The sequence below is a fragment of the Vulpes lagopus genome, chromosome 10 (assembly GCF_018345385.1).
Source record: "Vulpes lagopus strain Blue_001 chromosome 10, ASM1834538v1, whole genome shotgun sequence".
Taxonomy (NCBI): Eukaryota; Metazoa; Chordata; class Mammalia; order Carnivora; family Canidae; genus Vulpes; species Vulpes lagopus.
The window spans coordinates 71,762,245-71,779,744 of NC_054833.1; the positions used below are offsets into that span (position 1 = coordinate 71,762,245).

General features: G+C 39.6%; 1 protein-coding gene across 2 annotated transcripts in view; it reads left to right on the forward strand.

Moving 5' to 3' along the window:
* JAK1 (Janus kinase 1) overlaps nucleotides 1-17,500 on the forward strand; it is a 125,819-nt gene that overhangs the window by 69,794 nt on the left and 38,525 nt on the right. For both annotated transcript variants that reach the window (XM_041769964.1, XM_041769965.1), the window contains exons 2-4: nucleotides 8,717-8,799; nucleotides 11,648-11,846; nucleotides 15,271-15,394. In XM_041769964.1, the coding sequence (XP_041625898.1) occupies nucleotides 8,794-8,799; nucleotides 11,648-11,846; nucleotides 15,271-15,394 (329 nt within the window). In that variant the 5' untranslated portion in view covers nucleotides 8,717-8,793. The remainder of the gene's footprint in view (nucleotides 1-8,716; nucleotides 8,800-11,647; nucleotides 11,847-15,270; nucleotides 15,395-17,500) is intronic.

Sequence of the window (17,500 nt, forward strand, 5' to 3'; positions counted from 1 at the left end):
GGGATTGAGTCCCATATCAGGCTCCCTGTGGGGAGCCTGCTTCTCCCTCACCTGTGTCTCTGCCTCTCTCTGAGTGTTTCTCATGAACAAATAAATAAACTCTTAAAAAAAAATGCTTCTAAGTAAATGCCAAGTGATGCTGTTTAAGTAGACAATAATTATGATTTAGCTTTTTCCTGAGTTACAAAGTTTTGCCAATGAGGAAATGTACAATTTAAACTCCAGGATTCATTACTCCACCTTGAAATTATAGACTCTTTCCAAAAGGAGTTCAAAATGGTGAATACAGTTTATAAAAGGACACCATAATGCTTACATACAATTGCAGATGGCCAAAGGTGATAGAAAGAATTTTTAATATTAAACCTGAAAATAGCTAAGATTCCAACCTCATAATATTGATGAAGAAACACACAAATCTACAGAGAAAAGTCATCTATTGTTAGTTTGTACAAATATGGTCCACTGAGGAGCTCTGCCTGCAGTTTAAGATTGAAGACTTGGTTGGCAAGTATTTCAGAGCTAAACATAAAAACTGATTATAGTTTCTTGGTTGAGGAGAGGTCTAAGAAGGACTATTTTTCTTGAGATTTCTTATTTTTCTCCCTTAACATCCTCTGTCTTTTGAGGTAATAGCTAAGTTCTTTGAGAGTATAGACTGAAGTGAAATTTGCCATTTTTGGGATTGTTTAGCTCTGAACTCCATTTCTAGAGTGATCCTGTGTTGTCACTGTGAACATTGAAATAAATGGCAGACACATGAACTCAGTGCAGCCTCTTGGAGCCCTGTGTCCCAGGACTTTGAATCTGGAGGGAATGGTGCAAACATGTAGGGGTGGCTTGAGATCTTTCATGGAAGCAGCAGAGCCAGGAGTCCAGTGTGGTAATGGCTGGTGACCAGTGGTAGCCAGACTAGAATGGTGTCCTGATAAGACTGTTCTGTGTTATTTTTCTCTTAATTCATTTTTATGCTAAGGTAAGTGGAACTGGTTTCTGTTGTTTGCCCCAAGAACCCTGAGTGGTTAAAGAATTACAAGAAAAATATCAAATGGGTTTTTGCCCTAAAAGAGCTTAGTGCATAACACAGAGAGGGTAGGTTAATATGCAGTGTAGACACACAAATAAATTAGGAGAAGTTAGCAAGGGGTAGGGGGATTCAGTATTTTTTCCTGTGTATTCCATTAAATTACGGTTACCCTCAAACTTTTGTCAGATGCATTATCAGCAGGAGATTGTTGAAGCATGTCATCTTGGAAATACAAATTAATGAAAAAATTAGCTGTGTTAGGGTGTGGTATAATATGGTTTCAAACCTTCTGTTCTTTAAGGAACCTTGGAGGTCATCTAGTAATTTTTTTTAATTACACAGTATTTCAGCTCAGAAAACTTTAGAGGCTTGCTTAAGACCCGGCAGATCTTGGCAGAACTGGGCTGGATCAGGGCTCCTTCTACAAGCGATTTCTCTTGTTGCCTGCAGGAGGAAGCTGGCATGTGGACTCTGTCCTCAGTTGGACCTTTCCTTACCTTTCCACACTGTCTACCTCTATCCTACATTGTCCCTCCTTTTTACATATCCATCGTGATTTTCTTTGCACCTGGCCCTTTCCCAAAACAGCCACACCCTTCCTTTCTGTCTTTTAAAATCGTCTGTCTTCCTCAAAGCTGGGAACAAATTCCATTCTCCTTGATCACTTCACACCCTCTCTTCTTGACCCAGGCTGTTCCTCCTACTTGTCTTAGCGTCCCTGCACATCTGCTGTCTGGAGGTCCCCACGCACTTGTTTATCTTGCCAGCTGTTAATAGACTGTAAGTTTTTGGTGGGCTCAGATTTTAATTGTGGTGCTTCTTTAGATTCTACCAAAGCCTAGTGCCTTGATCAGGAAAATGTGGCAAAGTGAGAAAGGGCAGTGAAGCTGGAGGCAGAGAAATGTGTCGGAGCCCAGTCTCACCACTCACTGGCTACTTGACCGTGGGAATATCCGAACCTGAATCTTCTCATCTGTGAAACGGGCTCTGAGACTCGAATGTGGTTATAGATGTGAAATCCCTTTTTAAGCTATAAAGTACCGTACAAATGCAAGGTTTTACTGTGATTGTACTGTGATTGTGTTTAATATGTATTTGAGGAATGAATGATTGAAAAGCACGTAAAGTGAAGACAAGCCATTCTCCCCACCCTGCTTGGAGGGTCTCCTGCCACCATATTCTTGACCCCTATATTCTGTGTTCTCTAATAACATCATAGATGTATTAGTGGTAAAAGAAGAAAAGTAGCAAAGCATCTTGATACAATGTGGCTTTTAGGAAAATACTTACTGGCTTTAATTAGGGAAAGTACTATATTCACTTTGATCAGAAATTGACTCTTAGGGTAAGCAGGCTCATTGGGAGCAGTACAGAGAGCCCTGACCCATCGAGGTGGCATTGATTGTTTGATCATCCCTAGAAGTTTATTGTAAATGAAGCAGCACTTACGGTTCTTGGGTATTCCTGGAATTGCTGCTATAGTTAGAAGTGAGTTATTCTGTGTGGCAGGAATGGCATATAGAAAAGCCATAATTCTGACTTGCTGACAGGAAAAAAATAGCAGATTTTGTATTTATATTATGTTGTCCTTTTGGCTAAAATCCATCAGCTCTGCATAGTATCTTGTGATGCTTTCATCAGAGCAGTTATTGTGGGTCTCAGTAAGGCAGGGGGGACTGGGAGCAACTGCTGCAAGTGACTTCCAAAGTTCCTTTGGGTGCAGTCCCTAGTCATGAGACTGGAAGGGAAGCAGAGTTCCTTTCCCTGGCTCAGTGTGTGTCTTAGGCCTCAAGGAGATTGCATGTGCACGTGGATTGGGCCCTAGTCAGTGACCACCAGAACTGTCCTATCCACACCTGCAGCAATTGTGTTAGTTGTGGGTTGGAATGTGGGTAAGGCCTGGGCGTTTCAGTCATCTTTTTGACAGTTCTTTCAGTCTCTGGAGGGGAGGTCTTGGAATGAGTTTAGTCTTCTAGGTGGATGGTAGGCTGTGAGAAATACTAAAAAGAGAAGACTGTGATGTTGGTGACAAGGGACATTTTAAAGTAGACTTTACCTGCAGTGGAAAGAGAGAGGTCCTTGGAATCTGGAGTCCTGTGTGTGACTTCTGGCACTCCCACTGATGGGCCTCAAACTTCCTTTGCTTAATAATAAGAATTAAGGGCAGCCCAGGTGGCTCAGCGGTTTAGTGCCACCTTCAGCCCAGGGTGTGATCCTGGAGACCCGGGATCGAGTTCTGCGTCAGGTTCCCTGCATGGAGCCTGCTTCTTCCTCTGCCTGTGTCTCTGCCTCTCTCTATGTCTCACGAATAAATAAAATAAAATCATATTTAAAAAAAAAAAAAGAATTAAGTGCAAGTGCCAGCTCCACGCATGAGATGTTGCAGATGCTCTGTATAGATTGGAGTTCCCTCTCCTTGACTGGAACTGTGTTCCATCAAGATGTAATCAGTTTAATAGAAGTTCTGGCCAGAATATGAATGCTTGCTGCCTGCTAAACTCTGCATTACGCACTTTATGTGCATTAACTCATTTAACCCTTCACAGCTCTGTGAGATAAATGCCACACCCCCCCCCCCCCCCCCGCGCTTTTTAACTAAGAACATTAAGGTTTAAGAATGTTAAATAGCTTGCCTAAGATTACAGTAGCTAGTAGATGGGGAAGGCAGGATTCAAACCCAGGTCAGGATGACTCCAACTCACTTTTAACTGCTCTGCTAGATTTATGAAATGGAACTTGATTTATGACCAGGCTTTTGTTCTGAATTCCTGTGTATTCTTTTGTTCTTCAAATAAGTTCACAGCCTACTGAAGTCCTTTGTCATAAAGCCTACAATATATTTCTTTAGCATTTAATGCCTTTCTAAACACTTTCACATCAACGACCTTATTTGAAAAAGGCATTGTTAGGAGCTTGATGAAGACTTTTTGAGAGATCTTTCTGATACTTTAGGCAGGATGTTTCCTCTCAGGTTAAGGGATGAGGAAACTGAGGCTCAGAGATTAAAATGATTGCTCAGGGTCACCCTTGCTGATTGTGTATCGAGCCAGTAATGCTGCTTGCTTTGTTACCTTCATTTTTCTTTTAACAACTACAGTTGATCCTTGAGCAACACAAGTTTGAATTTCATGGGTCCACTTATATACTTTTTAAAAAATAAGTGCAGTACAGTGGTGTAAAATGTATTTTCTCTCCTTTATTGATTTTCCTGATAACATTTTTTTCCTCTAGTTTACCTTATTATAGGACCACAGTATGTGATATACATAACATACAGATAGGTGTTAATTGACTATTTGTGTTATTGGTAAGGCTTCTAGTCAACAGTAGGCTACTAGTAGTTAAATTGGGGGGGGGGGGAGTCAAAAGTTATATGCTGATTTTTGACGGCACAGAGGTTAATGCCCCTAACCCTTGAGTTGTTCGGTGTTCAGTTATATTTAACTACTTATTGATTATCTAATATGTGCTGATGATCAGCACTAAACATAGATTAGAGCTTCTGTTGTTATGTTTGGTTTCCTCCCCAGTGGGGAGCCTGATGTGGGACTCAATCCTAGGACCCCAGGATCACCACCCAAACCAAAGACAGACGCTCAACCACTGAGCCACCCAGGTGCCCCTAGTCCTAAAATTTCTTGAGCAGCTGATTTCAGGAAATATTTTTAATTACATATTTTTCTTTTCAATTTTTCTTAGTTCTTTAACTTATCAACATTTTGTATTTCCTACTTCAGAAATCAAAAGCTTTGATTCCTTTCAGGTGTACATAAAGTAACTCCCTGTGTGTGTGATGGTTTCTTCAGCAAAAATAACCAGATACTCAAAGTATCGTATTCAGACTCTTCTCATTGATTTTAACCATCATCCAGTTGGTTTTTATCATGTAAATCTGACAGTGGCCTTTGGCCAAAAGCCATCCTATTCTGATCATACTTGTGATTATTAACATGGTCTATTTTTATGTCTCTTCACTATTCAAAATTTAATTGTATATTCTTCCCATATATACCCATATTTCAAAAGATGTCCTTGACAATTTAAGAGGGTTTCTGCATCTTCAGACAATAGGTTTCTAGGAGTTTAACATCTTGGAAAATAGTTATGATATCCCTCTGTTTGTAGCTAGGCCCTGTTCAGATCCACAGAGTTGTGTTTTGTTTCTGTTACTTCTCCCTCATTCAGGAAGTACAGATACACTTTTGTAAACCAAAGAATGGTAAGACTCTATAAAATTTCCCTGATTTTTTTGTTTTCAATGTAAAGTAGCATCTATAAGATTGACCTGTGAAAGCAATCCTCTTATAGGAAGAAAGGCAGTACTTTTTTTTTTTTTTTTTAGATTTATTTATTTATTCATGAGAGCCACGGGGGGCAGGGGGAGAGGGAGAGACACAGGCAGAGGGACAATAGGCTCCTCGCAGGGAGCCGGATGCGGGACTGGGTCCCAGATTCTGGGATCATGATCTGAGCCAAAGGCAGACGCTCACCCGCTTAGCCACCCAGGTGTCCCAGGCAGTTTTTTTTTTTTAATTGAAATCTTGTAAGTCAATTAGACTTACAGAAGAAGAATTCACTGCTATCATCAAAAAAGTTTTTGATTACTCACTTTTATTCTTCCCATTTTTCTGAGCTTCTTTATATTCATTTGCGTTGGGATTGGGATCCAGTGAGTGAATCATACTATTTTTAAAGGGTATTGTGCGATTCCTACTCTGGTCAGTTTTTTAAGCATTAAAGATTTTCTTTTTGTATCTGTAACAAGAAACTTGAATTGATTTCTTGGAATTATCCAGAATATTTATAAACTGATCTTGCTCTTTTCCTACCTGTTCTTAAGTAAAGAGAGCTCATCTTTCTTGGTTTATATGGAAAGAAATGTTATTTGAATGAAGCTTTTACACAGAGTCTTTAGCAGCAAAAGACTCTTATCATCCTGAATGAGGACAGATGTCATTTCATAGAAAGTGGATCAGCAGTCTTAGATTTAAGTACTTAAAATGGGCTAGCATGTCTTTTAAGTGCTTTATGGGTATTTTTACATTTTAATCATTAGTGTCAGTTTTTTGAGAGCAGAGGTTTTGTTATTATTGCATCAGCATATAAAAACATCATAGTAAATGCATATTGTCTAGAAATTCTATTCCTGATTATGTTTTCCCTAAGAATTTAATCTCTAGGCTAGCATCACAAATCAATACCATTTTATTGTCCTGTCCAGTAATACTGGAGGTCGGTTTGAAAATTAGGTATACTGTAATTTCAGTATAGTGTGGCTTGCAGTAGAGAAGGAATAATATAAGAGCAGAGCTCTCTTTTACTACAGGTTTTCATAGAATCCTAGTTCTAGAAAAATCTTGGTAATTTTAGGCTGACTCCTTCAAACCTTAGATGAGGCTCAGAGCACCCTTGTGACTCTTGAGTTCAATAAAATGTGATTTGATAGTGCATTTTAAAATCCTTTGTGAGTTCTAAAAGGATATATGCTGTAGTTTTTATTAAAGGGTTTGGGCCTGGTGGAACCTACACCTCTCTTCCTGATCTGAAAGGCTCTGAGGGTTCTGAATGTGTCCCTTTACTGATTTGGAGCAGGCTTCTTACTACAGAAAATGGAGCCCATCTGGTCAATTTTCTTTCTTTCTTTTTTCTTTTCTTTTCTTTTCTTTTCTTTTCTTTTCTTTTCTTTTCTTTTCTTTTCTTTTCTTTCTTTTCTTTTGTTTTCTTTCTTTCTCTTTCTTTCTTTCCTTTCTTTCCTTTCTTTCCTTTCTTTCCTTTCTTTCCTTTCTTATACACAGAGAGAGAGGCAGAGACACAGGCCGAGGGAGAAGCAGACTCCATGCAGGGAGCCTGATGTGGGACTCAATCCCAGGACTCCAGGGTCACGCCCTGGGCCGAAGGCAGACACTCAACCGCTGAGCCACCCAGGCATCCCCATCTGGTCAATTTTCATTCATACTTGACGGTAGCATATAATGGCACGCTTCCAGGAAAACTCAGATCGAGAGGCCCCAGACATGGTGTTAACAGATACTGCTGATGAACCACCTAGTGCTATTCTTTGCCCAGGAATAAAGGAATATTGGAGAGATTTCCCTATTTATGAAGCTGCAGAAATGAGACCAACCCCTTTCCTCTACAGGACCTTTGCACATGCTAATCCTTTACCCAGGCTACTTTCTCCTCATCTCCCAGGATATCCATTACATCTCAGCTCATTATTACTTCTCTTTGAGTCCCACACTAGATGACATTCTTCTATTATATCTCTCTCTTTTTCCTTCAGGCATTTTAAGCTCTTTATAATTACTTCTTTATATGCTGCTTTGTTGGATTCCACTAGAGACTATAAGCTCCATGTGAGCAGGGGCCATACTGCTCATGTTCTTTATGTTGGCTTTCTAATATAGGTCAGCTTCTGATGATGAAAAACTGCTCAAAAATAATGAATTTCCTAAATGTGACATTTGAAACTCAGCTTCTGAGCCAAAGCAAGGTGTTAATGAGCATGTAACTAATTTCATATTGCTGTTTTGGTTCAGGGCAGACTATCTGTTCACATAATTAAAACAATTGATTATATTAAATTTTTAAAAGCTAGGAATATAATGATTTATTCCTTGAATCTTGCTAAAATTGTCCATGTCAAAATAGCCAAGTCAGAGTTGTCACATCAAAATTCATACTTCTATCCTCTGCCTGATCTCCAGAAGATGGTATTGTGACGTGATTGATTTTAGACTGCATTTATGTTTTCATTTGTTCCATCTCCCACTTCAGTCATTAGATTCTGTGGGAATACTGGCCTATAGCCTCAGAGGTAGCCCATCCTCATCTCCTCCCCACTCTGTACTTCTGTCGTGTATAATGCTTGGGACTGTGTCTTCCTAAAGTAGAATTCTAATAAAATGTATTGAATGACCAAGAGAAAACAAATAGTAATCTGCATTAACTTGGAAACCACTTTCATACCACTAAGGGTGGTTGCTCCTTATCTGGAAAAATTACTTAATTCTACTATTAAAAAAGAATGTGTGAAAGGCACCTGGAAAGTTGTTAAAACAATACAGAGCTCTTTTATGTATGTTTTGAGGGTGTGGTGGTGGTTGGTGATGAAGATGATGCGATGGGGTACTTTAATTCTACAGAATCAAATGAGTATTTTTTGTTGTTGTTGCTACCTAAGTATTCAAGTAAGAATAGCTCAAAAAATATTTGGTGAATTAAAAGCATTTTTCATCAGGCCTATTCTTAGGCCTTCCCCCTTTCACTGTATCGTATGATGTTTCACCATTAAAATGAGGCCAAGGACAGAACGGGTTGGGAGGAGGGTAATTCTAAAGGAAATGGAAATGGGAAGTAAAAGTGCATATGTTGGGTGTCCTAAACTATTGTTCACAGCCTCAGGAGAGAGGTTGACGGAAAAGGCACACGGTCCTCACTTACACTAGACAGGGCACTCTATGCCAGGAAGCAGAAGGCCTTGGCTTCCTTTCTTGAAACAGTGAAAATATCATCTTTTCAGATGCCTCTCTGTCCTCTCACTGTCATCATCAATTTTTTTCCCCTTTTTCCTCCCAAATGCTTTTTCCTGCCCACTTATGGTTTGGGCTGCTTCCTTAATAAAAGTGTCCGCTTATTTTCTGATGCAATTACCTCTGCAGCTGATTTATTTATTTATCCTTGTCTTAGCCCGACTCTAAACGGACTTTGGAAACTAGAGAAGAAAACCCAGTCTGCCTTTTGGAGGACATTGGACAGCCGAATAAATGCAGGTATGTACATTTGCATATTTTTTTAAAAGACCAAAAGGAAAATGGCTTTAAAGAGAATAATGAAGCTGATTTTGAACTTATAGGGCTACCTGCCCTTATATCTTACTTTTTAAATATCAGTATTTTAATTTTTGTTCATTTCCAAATGTTGAGTGTGCTGGTTTAAAAATCCCAAGAGTGGGGATCCCTGGGTGGCTCAGTGGTTTCGCGCCTGCCTTTGGCCCAGGGGGCGATCCTGGAGTCCCAGGATCGAGTCCCGCGTCGGGCTCCCGGCATGGAGCCTGCTTCTCCCTCTGCCTGTGTCTCTGCCTCTCTCTCTCTCTCTCTATGTCTATCATAAATAAATAAAAATAAATCTTAAAAAAAATGAAAAACAAAAAATAAAAATCCCAAGAGTGTGAAAGTATAGGAAGTCCAAAGTAAAAAGTAAAGTTTTCTTATAATCCTTCCTAGATATTCAGCATTTTAACAATTTATTATTTTTCCATATTATGCATATGCATGACCAAAAGGATCATAATATACATATTATGCCTTTTTTCACTTTGCAGTATGTCCTATATATTTTCCAGTGTGGGTTCATGTAGCTTTATGTCATCTTTTAGCTGCGTAGTATTCCTGCATAGTATTCCTTTCCTCTTGATAGTTCTTGTTTTGTTTCATCTCCTGGTGTATGTTGTCAGTTGTATTTTCTCTTATTTTAAGTACCACACCTTGTCCATATATAATTACATATACTTGCCTGATTATTTACTTAGGGTGAAAGGGTATAACACCATCTCTGAGATCTTCTCCTGCCATGCCCATATAGGATCTCAAAGACAAAGGTTTATCATATCTTATAAAGCAGACTGTAGCTGCTTTGTATTCCGTTTCTATTTTTCGTTGTGGGATGGAGTTGGGGGCCTAGTGTTGAGTTTGAAAACTTTCTTGCTTGACAGTTGATCTGAACCCTCAAGGTAAGTTATGAGCCTAGTCTTTCAGCCTGTTTTCTGGAAGATTCTGGTTTTCAGGTTATTTCAGGGATGAGAAAGTAAAATTGGGTGCCTCTCAGTTTATAGCATTGAGGTACATCTGGTTCATGTCTTTCCTGTAAGTATCTTGCCTCACCAGGGCAGCTGATAATCAATGACGTGAGTTCAGTGAAAAGAACTGTGGCTGTTGTCCACACTCTATGACTTGTCTTGTTTTGAGCTTCCTTGGGCTATTATGCAAGTTCCTATTAAATGTAAGGTTCTATGCTAGGTACTGGGGATACAAAGATGAATAATACAAAGTTCCTTGCCCCTAAGGGCAAGCATATATGAGTGGGAGAGACAAACAGACATGTGTGTAAGATGGTCATAACCCAGTGTGGTTAGTGCAGCGAGGTGAGTTTGGGAGAGCTCATCTAACTTAGGGGATAGGATGGAAGTTCATATGTGCTTCTTGGAAGAGGTAATGTTCAAGTTGAGTTCTTTTTTTTTTTTAAGATTTAAAAATTTTATTTATTCATGAGAGCCAGAGACATAAACAGAGGGAGAAGCAGGCTCTTCAGAGGGAGCCCGATGTGGGACTTGATCCCCAGGCCCCAGGATCACCACCTGAGTCCAAGGCGGACGCTCAACCACTTAGCCACCCAAGCATCACTCCAAGCTGAGTTCTAAAGGAAATTGCAGTTTGCCGTGAAAGGGATGAAGTGGAAAGGTATTCCTGGTAGAGAAATCAGGATGACCAAAGGCAAGAAGGTGTGAAACATAGAATAGGGAGGGAGCTAGCTCTGTGGTTTTCAGGCATGAAGTCAGAGGCCAGGAGTGATGGAAGATGAGGCTTGGGATTGGCTAGCCTCCGCTGCCCAGCCGGAGGGACTCTGTTAGGAGTTTGAGATTTCACTTGTAGATTAATCAGAGGATCCGATATGTGTTACAGAGGCATTATTTTGAGGGCTAAGTGATGTTTGGCTTGGCAGGCAGAAGGAAAGTAGGAACCTGGGGTCAGGGAAATTAGTTTGTAGGCAGCTGGTGTCAGAGTGAGAGGAAGAAAGAATGTGTAGGGCTTTCCTTTGTCACCCTTCCTTTCTGCCTTGTCTAAGGCTAAGTTGCTGGGGCTGGCTCTTTGATCCTAGTTGCCCTCCCTTTAGAGGGAGCTCAGGTGAATGACTTATTTGTAAATTTCTCACCAAGTTCTGACCTCTTCAAAACAAGGCTTCCAGCCCTTCTTCTGCTGCCACATAGTGCTACCCATCATCCTACCTGCCTGTGGAGTGACAAGCACCTGGCTCTGTTCATTTAATTTTAAAGACCCTTTCATATGGCTCATCAGCCTGAATTGGTAGTCACTTTGCATATACTATCTCAGAGCCAGCCCTGGGCTAAGCTCTGGGGGCATGAAGATAGATAAAATATGGGTTCACGCCCTTACTCAGCTCATAGGGTGGTGGGAGGTAGACAAAGTTAAAGATGATGTGATCTATGCCATAGGTCAATTCAAAAGTGAAATAATTCTAGTAGAGGTAGCAACATTAGTAGCATTAACATCAGTGGTTCCAGAATGAGCCACATTTTTCAACTACCACTTTTGTACAAATAGAGAAGACAGATTTAGTCTGTGTCTAAAATTAGTCTGATTTTTGAGAACATGGACTGATCATAATTAGAATCAATTAGAATTGATTATTTTCATTGTTACAATGGATAGTTTCACCTATCATAAGTTATGATGCATTTGATTTTCAGAGAGGGAAGGGCAAGGGGAGATACCTACCTGCTTGAGATATATTTCTGCCTTCTTACCTTCCTAACATTTTCTTTTACCACTTGAATCTTAGCACATAGAATGACCACACTATCTCATTTTCCTTCCACTACAGTATCTAAATATAAAAGAGGACTGCAATGCCATGGCTTTCTGTGCTAAAATGAGGAGCTCCAAGAAGACTGAGGTGAATCTGGAGGCCCCTGAACCAGGGTTGGAAGTGCTCTTCTATCTTTCTGATAGGGAGCCCCTCCGGCTGGGCAGCGGAGAGTACACAGCAGAGGAGCTATGCATCAGGGCCGCGCAGGAATGCTGTGAGTACTGGCAGTTGCCCAAGGTACATTTCCGTGGCACACCATCCTGCAGGCAGATCCTGGTGTCTCTGCCCCTGGGAGCTCTGCCAAGTGGAAAGAGGTGTGGGCTCCGTGAGGCAGAGGCTCTGCTCTGCCTCTGCCACTTAATTGCATTTGATCTTAGGCCATTGATTTTAATTCTGGGTGTTACACTTTTCACTTTCTTCATCATAAAATGGCTTATTCCTGCTCTGTCACTAATTGAGCTTGCGATACCAAGGAATGATGCTTGCCTTCTGTGGAGGTCAGTTTTTATTTCCCCTACCTCTAGGAAATTGGAATAATATCAGCACTAAATCAGTAAAAGCATCTGGTACAAAGTTACAAGATCAGTACGTGGCATCTCTCAATATCTGAATGATTGTTCAAAACTTCTTCTGAAAAGTATGATCCATCCTTCTGCCACTATAATTTGCTTCTCCCTCATGATGCTGACCTGAAGTGAAAAGTTGTCACTTGGTGGCTTGGTCTCAATGCCAGGTTGTACAAAGGGCAGTGAGGCTGTGAACAACATGGTCTTTCTTTTCCCCCAAGTGAGCCTTGTTTTACTTAAGTTAGCCTGTTGCCCTCAGAAGGTGAGAAACCAAAGTGAATAACAAAATGAAGCCCCTTTCATTATCCTTTGAACTTGGAATCAGTGACAGTTTTTGTCTACCTACTTTTATATGACTAGTAAAGTTAAATCGTAGAAACCTAAGGATCTGATCCCCTGGGATTGTGGTGATGATTGTATAACTGTACATGTACTAAAATTCACTGAATTGTACACTTAAAATGGGTAGACTTTATGATATGTAAATTATATCTTTTTTTAACCTTTGATATCATGCTTTATTTGTTCATCTGTAAATTATATCTTAATGAAACCTCATTTTATGATGATGCGACTAGCAATGATGGCAGACAATCCATGCTTCATTTATATCATCTTTAGCCCTCACAACTGTGGTGGGGTAGTATGGATGTTTCAAGAAATACCTACCTAGTTTGTGATACAGCTTGTCTAGAAATCCATTTTTCTTCTGATGTATATCTTTTCTGCCTCAAATGCGTTAAATACCAGAGTTCCAATGAAAGGGGAAAAAGGTTGGTGCTATAGGGAAGAGTGTAGTAGGTCCTTACTAACTAAACATGACACTAGATAAAATTGGCTGAGACATATAGATTATAGTGGTGATTTTGACTAGATAGCAAAGTATATAAGGATCTAGCTTTAGACATCAATTTTAAAAGTATTTGTAATTAGCGAAAATCTAGACGTAAATTGATGCTTCTAATGTATTTTTTTTAAGGTGTGTGTTTTTCAAATCCATTCTCTTGAGGTTTAGTTTATAGTGTTTATTCTGTTAGCCCAGCTTCTTGCCACCGGGTTTGTATGGAGTTGTTGGACTATAGTTAATGAGAAAGCAAGGGGCTGCTAAAGGAGATAAGGGGCGAGAGCCTGAGTCCACAGGCAGACGTAGCCACTGAGTTTGCTGTAGCTCTGGGCTGAGGGCCAGTCAGTGTGGGGCACCAGCTGCTAAGCCTGGTCTGCAGAGAATGAGTGGGCTCTTTGATAACTGACTCAGGGGAATGGTGCAAACATGTATTAATCTTAAAAGTATATGAGTACAGAAAGCCATGTATTCTTATAGTTCTGGTTATTATTATAGTAAGTGGTAATTGGAAGCAGTATTGTTTTCTTCCTTCTTGTCCACTGAATATATGGTCAGTTTTTGTTCTTTCAACTCTCATTCTTTTACTTCCTTGGTAGCTCTTTCTTGGTGTGAATCTTAACTTTGCATTTTATTAGCCAAGTAGCCTTGAATCAGACTAAATCTCGAGAGGCCACAGTTTCTTCACTGGTAAAATGGCAGAAACATTAATTACCTCATTAAGTGTTAGGAGAATTAAAAGATAATAAATGTAGAATGTGTTAGCCTGATGCCTGACACCTAACCATCAGTAAATGTTAGTGTTGTTAAAATTATCCAGTACTTTTGTATAAAAAGCTCTCTCTCTGATCTTCCTGTTTATAAGTACTAATATTATTAGAGTCAAGCCTGTGGTAGAATTACAGATTCATGGTTAGAAATAAATTATGCTTCAAGATGTATGTGTCAGTGCACATTCAAGTCTGAGTATGTGTGAATAAAGGCTGCGTTTCTAGGCCAGCCCACAAAGGCCAGTTCGTGAAGGAAGACCTATAGTATACCTAAAACATAGTCCTAACAATACTGGATCTAAAACTCATTTGCTTTTGTTCTCAAGGAAAAATACTCTTTGAAGTTTACCCCCATCCTCTCTGTATAAGGGGGAGTGACTTCCGAGGGGATTGGTGCAGATCCCTTGAGAGGCAGGAACTGACCACCTCAGTGAGGAGGAAAGCATTAGGATGTCAGGGCATCTGCCGCTTCTTCACGCAGTGTGTGCACTGGAGAGAGTTGGTGCCGAGGTCCCTGTAGGTGCCAGTCTCGCTTGGGATGTCTGATTTGGGAAATGGCAATTACCTTATATGTTCATATATTGCTCAGATGACTGTATCTTTGTTCGAGGCCTGGCCATACATGAAAATATCAGTCATCATTGATTATTTGCAATCACCTTCTTCCCTTCCCCCATGCTTTTAGATTGAGCATCTGTGTAATTTTAATCATGGGCTCAGAAGTCAATGGAAAGGTGCTTTCTTGGCTTCATAATCTCTTTTATCTTTTTAATCATCCTTGTGTCAAAGGAGGCAGTTCGTGGGGGTAGGGCAGCAAGGGAGCACTATCACACCACTCTTGTTAAGCATATATCTTCTTTTTAGTTGGCTACTAATAAAAAATATTTATGATAACTATACAGAGTACTTAAGTGTATTTATTTATTATTAATGGTAATAGATTTTTTTTATCACTGACAAAAATCACTTTGGTGATTTCGTGTGCTACTGCCAGGAACTTCTTTGCATGTTTAATGCATAATCAGAGTGTGTTAGAATTGTTAAAACATTTCTGTAGGAGCAGATTGGGGATTTCCTAAACTCCAAGAATGTCTCTGGGATTAGCAAGGTGCACATCAGGTGGGATCTGGGAACCTCTCAGCTGGCATATTTTTTCTTTTAGGCAGGATTTATTAAGACTGTCATAGACACTGTGATGAGAAATATCATTAGACTTTTATTTTAAAATGGTTTTAATCTGGTTTGCCAGGAGCCACAGTACATATTCCTGGGGAGCCATGGTTCTTAATTATCATGATTAAAACTGCCTGATTAAAGATGGTTGCAAGTCATATTTGCCCTAAGAGGATAAAAATGTGACCTAGATTCTTCGGATAAGAGAATTTGTTGTCCTTGCTTTGAAAACAGATGGCCTAATGTATCTATCTTCAGTTTTCTGATATGTTTTTTACTTTTCCCCAGGTATCTCTCCACTTTGTCACAACCTCTTTGCCCTGTATGATGAGAACACCAAGCTCTGGTATGCTCCGAATCGCACCATCACCATTGATGACAAGACATCGCTCCGGCTCCACTACCGGATGAGGTATGGGTCCCTGCCTGGCTTCCTCTTTCAGGGGTATGAAAGTTAGCCTGGAGCTCTGAGTCACTTACTAAGAAGGTTTGTAGTCATTTTGTAATTGGTTAAGTTTTGTATTTGGTATGAGAAAGGACTTTTTCGGTATTTGAAATAAAATTCAAGATGAATTTGATCATCTCCTTCTGCCACATTTTACAAAAGACATTATTATGCAGAGGGTATTTTGAATAGAATTACTATCCCACAGCAGAATTTTTCAAGCGGCGAGTCTTCATTATGAATTTAATTCCGTGAGTTGTGACTAGAATTTGTTTTAAAAAAGAAACAGGCAAGAATAGGTAATATCAGCATATACACATATGCTAAAAATACTGTTTTTGTTTTTACAACTTCTGTTTGTGATATGCAAGTCTGTGTATCAGGTCATGATACAATAAACTATTTCTTCTTAAAAGTTGCAGCTAAAGAGTTTGAGAAGCACTGCTTAAAGTGGTTCCCTAAAAATTCTAGTTTGGTCTTGTTCTCAAGGGGTAGATATTTTGATCCACTCCCTGAGGATTTTTGTCTAGTGGACGGAATTCTCACTTTTCTTCTGATGCCTCTTCTCCTATTTGCCTCTTCTCCTATATTGTAGACTTTCTTAAATGTCACATAATCTTCCAAGGGGGTATAGACAGTACTTCTTAAAAATGGGTTTAAAAACCCATTTGCTATGTATCTAGAATTGAAAATAGGTTTTCAATAGAATTGAAAATAGATACTAGTAAAGCACAAGTGAATATATATTTAGCAAAGGTGCTTATAAACCATGTGTATACTTTTTGAAAAGGATCTTAACTTACTTAGATGTGATGAAATTAGATTTGATCAGGTGCTAATGGAATGTAAGGACTTGCTGGAAAAGCCCTCAGGGATCTCAGAGGCTCTCCCCAGGATTTTAGCTGCTCTTTCCTTTGGGAAGTTGGTAGAGTTGTTAACATTCCAGAATGGTCTGGATGTTTTTCTCAGCAGCAGTTGAACCAGATCTACTTTCTTTGATAATCATCCTAGGGCTGACTTTTTTTTTTCATCTTTCTGTACTCACCCAAGATCTCACCTTAAGGGGAGAGGTGTACAACATGTGAGATTTCACGCCCCAGATTTAGGGAAACATTCACCCCACCCACCTGAGCCTTATGACTATATTTGGATTTGTTTTTTAAAGTATAATCTTGTTTTTTGTGGCCTGGGGGTTGGCTGTGTGATTCAGCATTGAAATGTGTCTTTGCATCTGGCAGTCCAGGGAGGGAGCATGTCATACTGAGCTCTAGTCCTTCCCTGTAGGTTTCTCCACTCGGCTCAGAATCTGGAATGGTAGAATTGGGGTCTTGGATGAGACCTGAGTTTACCTAATTTAACTATCACAACTGTTTGGAGTTGGGGGTGGTGGTGGTGGAATGACTGATGTCCCAAAGGGAGATATGAGTTATTTACCCAGAGTCATATACCTGGTGAATCCTCTTGTCAGCTCCAGAGCCCTCCTTGAAACACTTTTGTCTCAAGGTCTTTGTTGACTGTGTGAGTCCCTCACCCCTAAAGGCTGTCTTTGCCTCCTCCCTGTACTGTTAGCTGCCAGGAAGTGCATGGCTACTTCGTTTTTGGCACCTTGACTTTGTACCTGACATTGCGCTTCAACAGGATATTGCTTTGTTACCACAGGCTCTTTGAACTTGGAAAAAAAATCCCACCCTAAGCTAAAACATTTGCATTACAACAAACTACAAAAACTTTAAAACCTCATAATCTCACCACTAAAGATGGTGTAATATGAAAACAAATGTTAGTGACTATTTCAGTGGAATCCCAGCTCTATTTTGGGAAATATTCTGTGCTTCAATTATAATTCTCTGTCTTTAGATAATACTTTTAATAGTTACTGTTTTATAATGTATCTTAATATAAGATAAGCATATTTTTTACTCCTTTTTAAGAAAAAATATTTTCTTGCTCTTTCATTCAAATGAATTTCACTATCCATTAGTAAAGTTCTATAGAAACCAAGAGAGAATTTGTTGTGTATAATATCTATATGTAAACTTAGAATATGCAGTCATTTGTAATGTAATTTTCTCA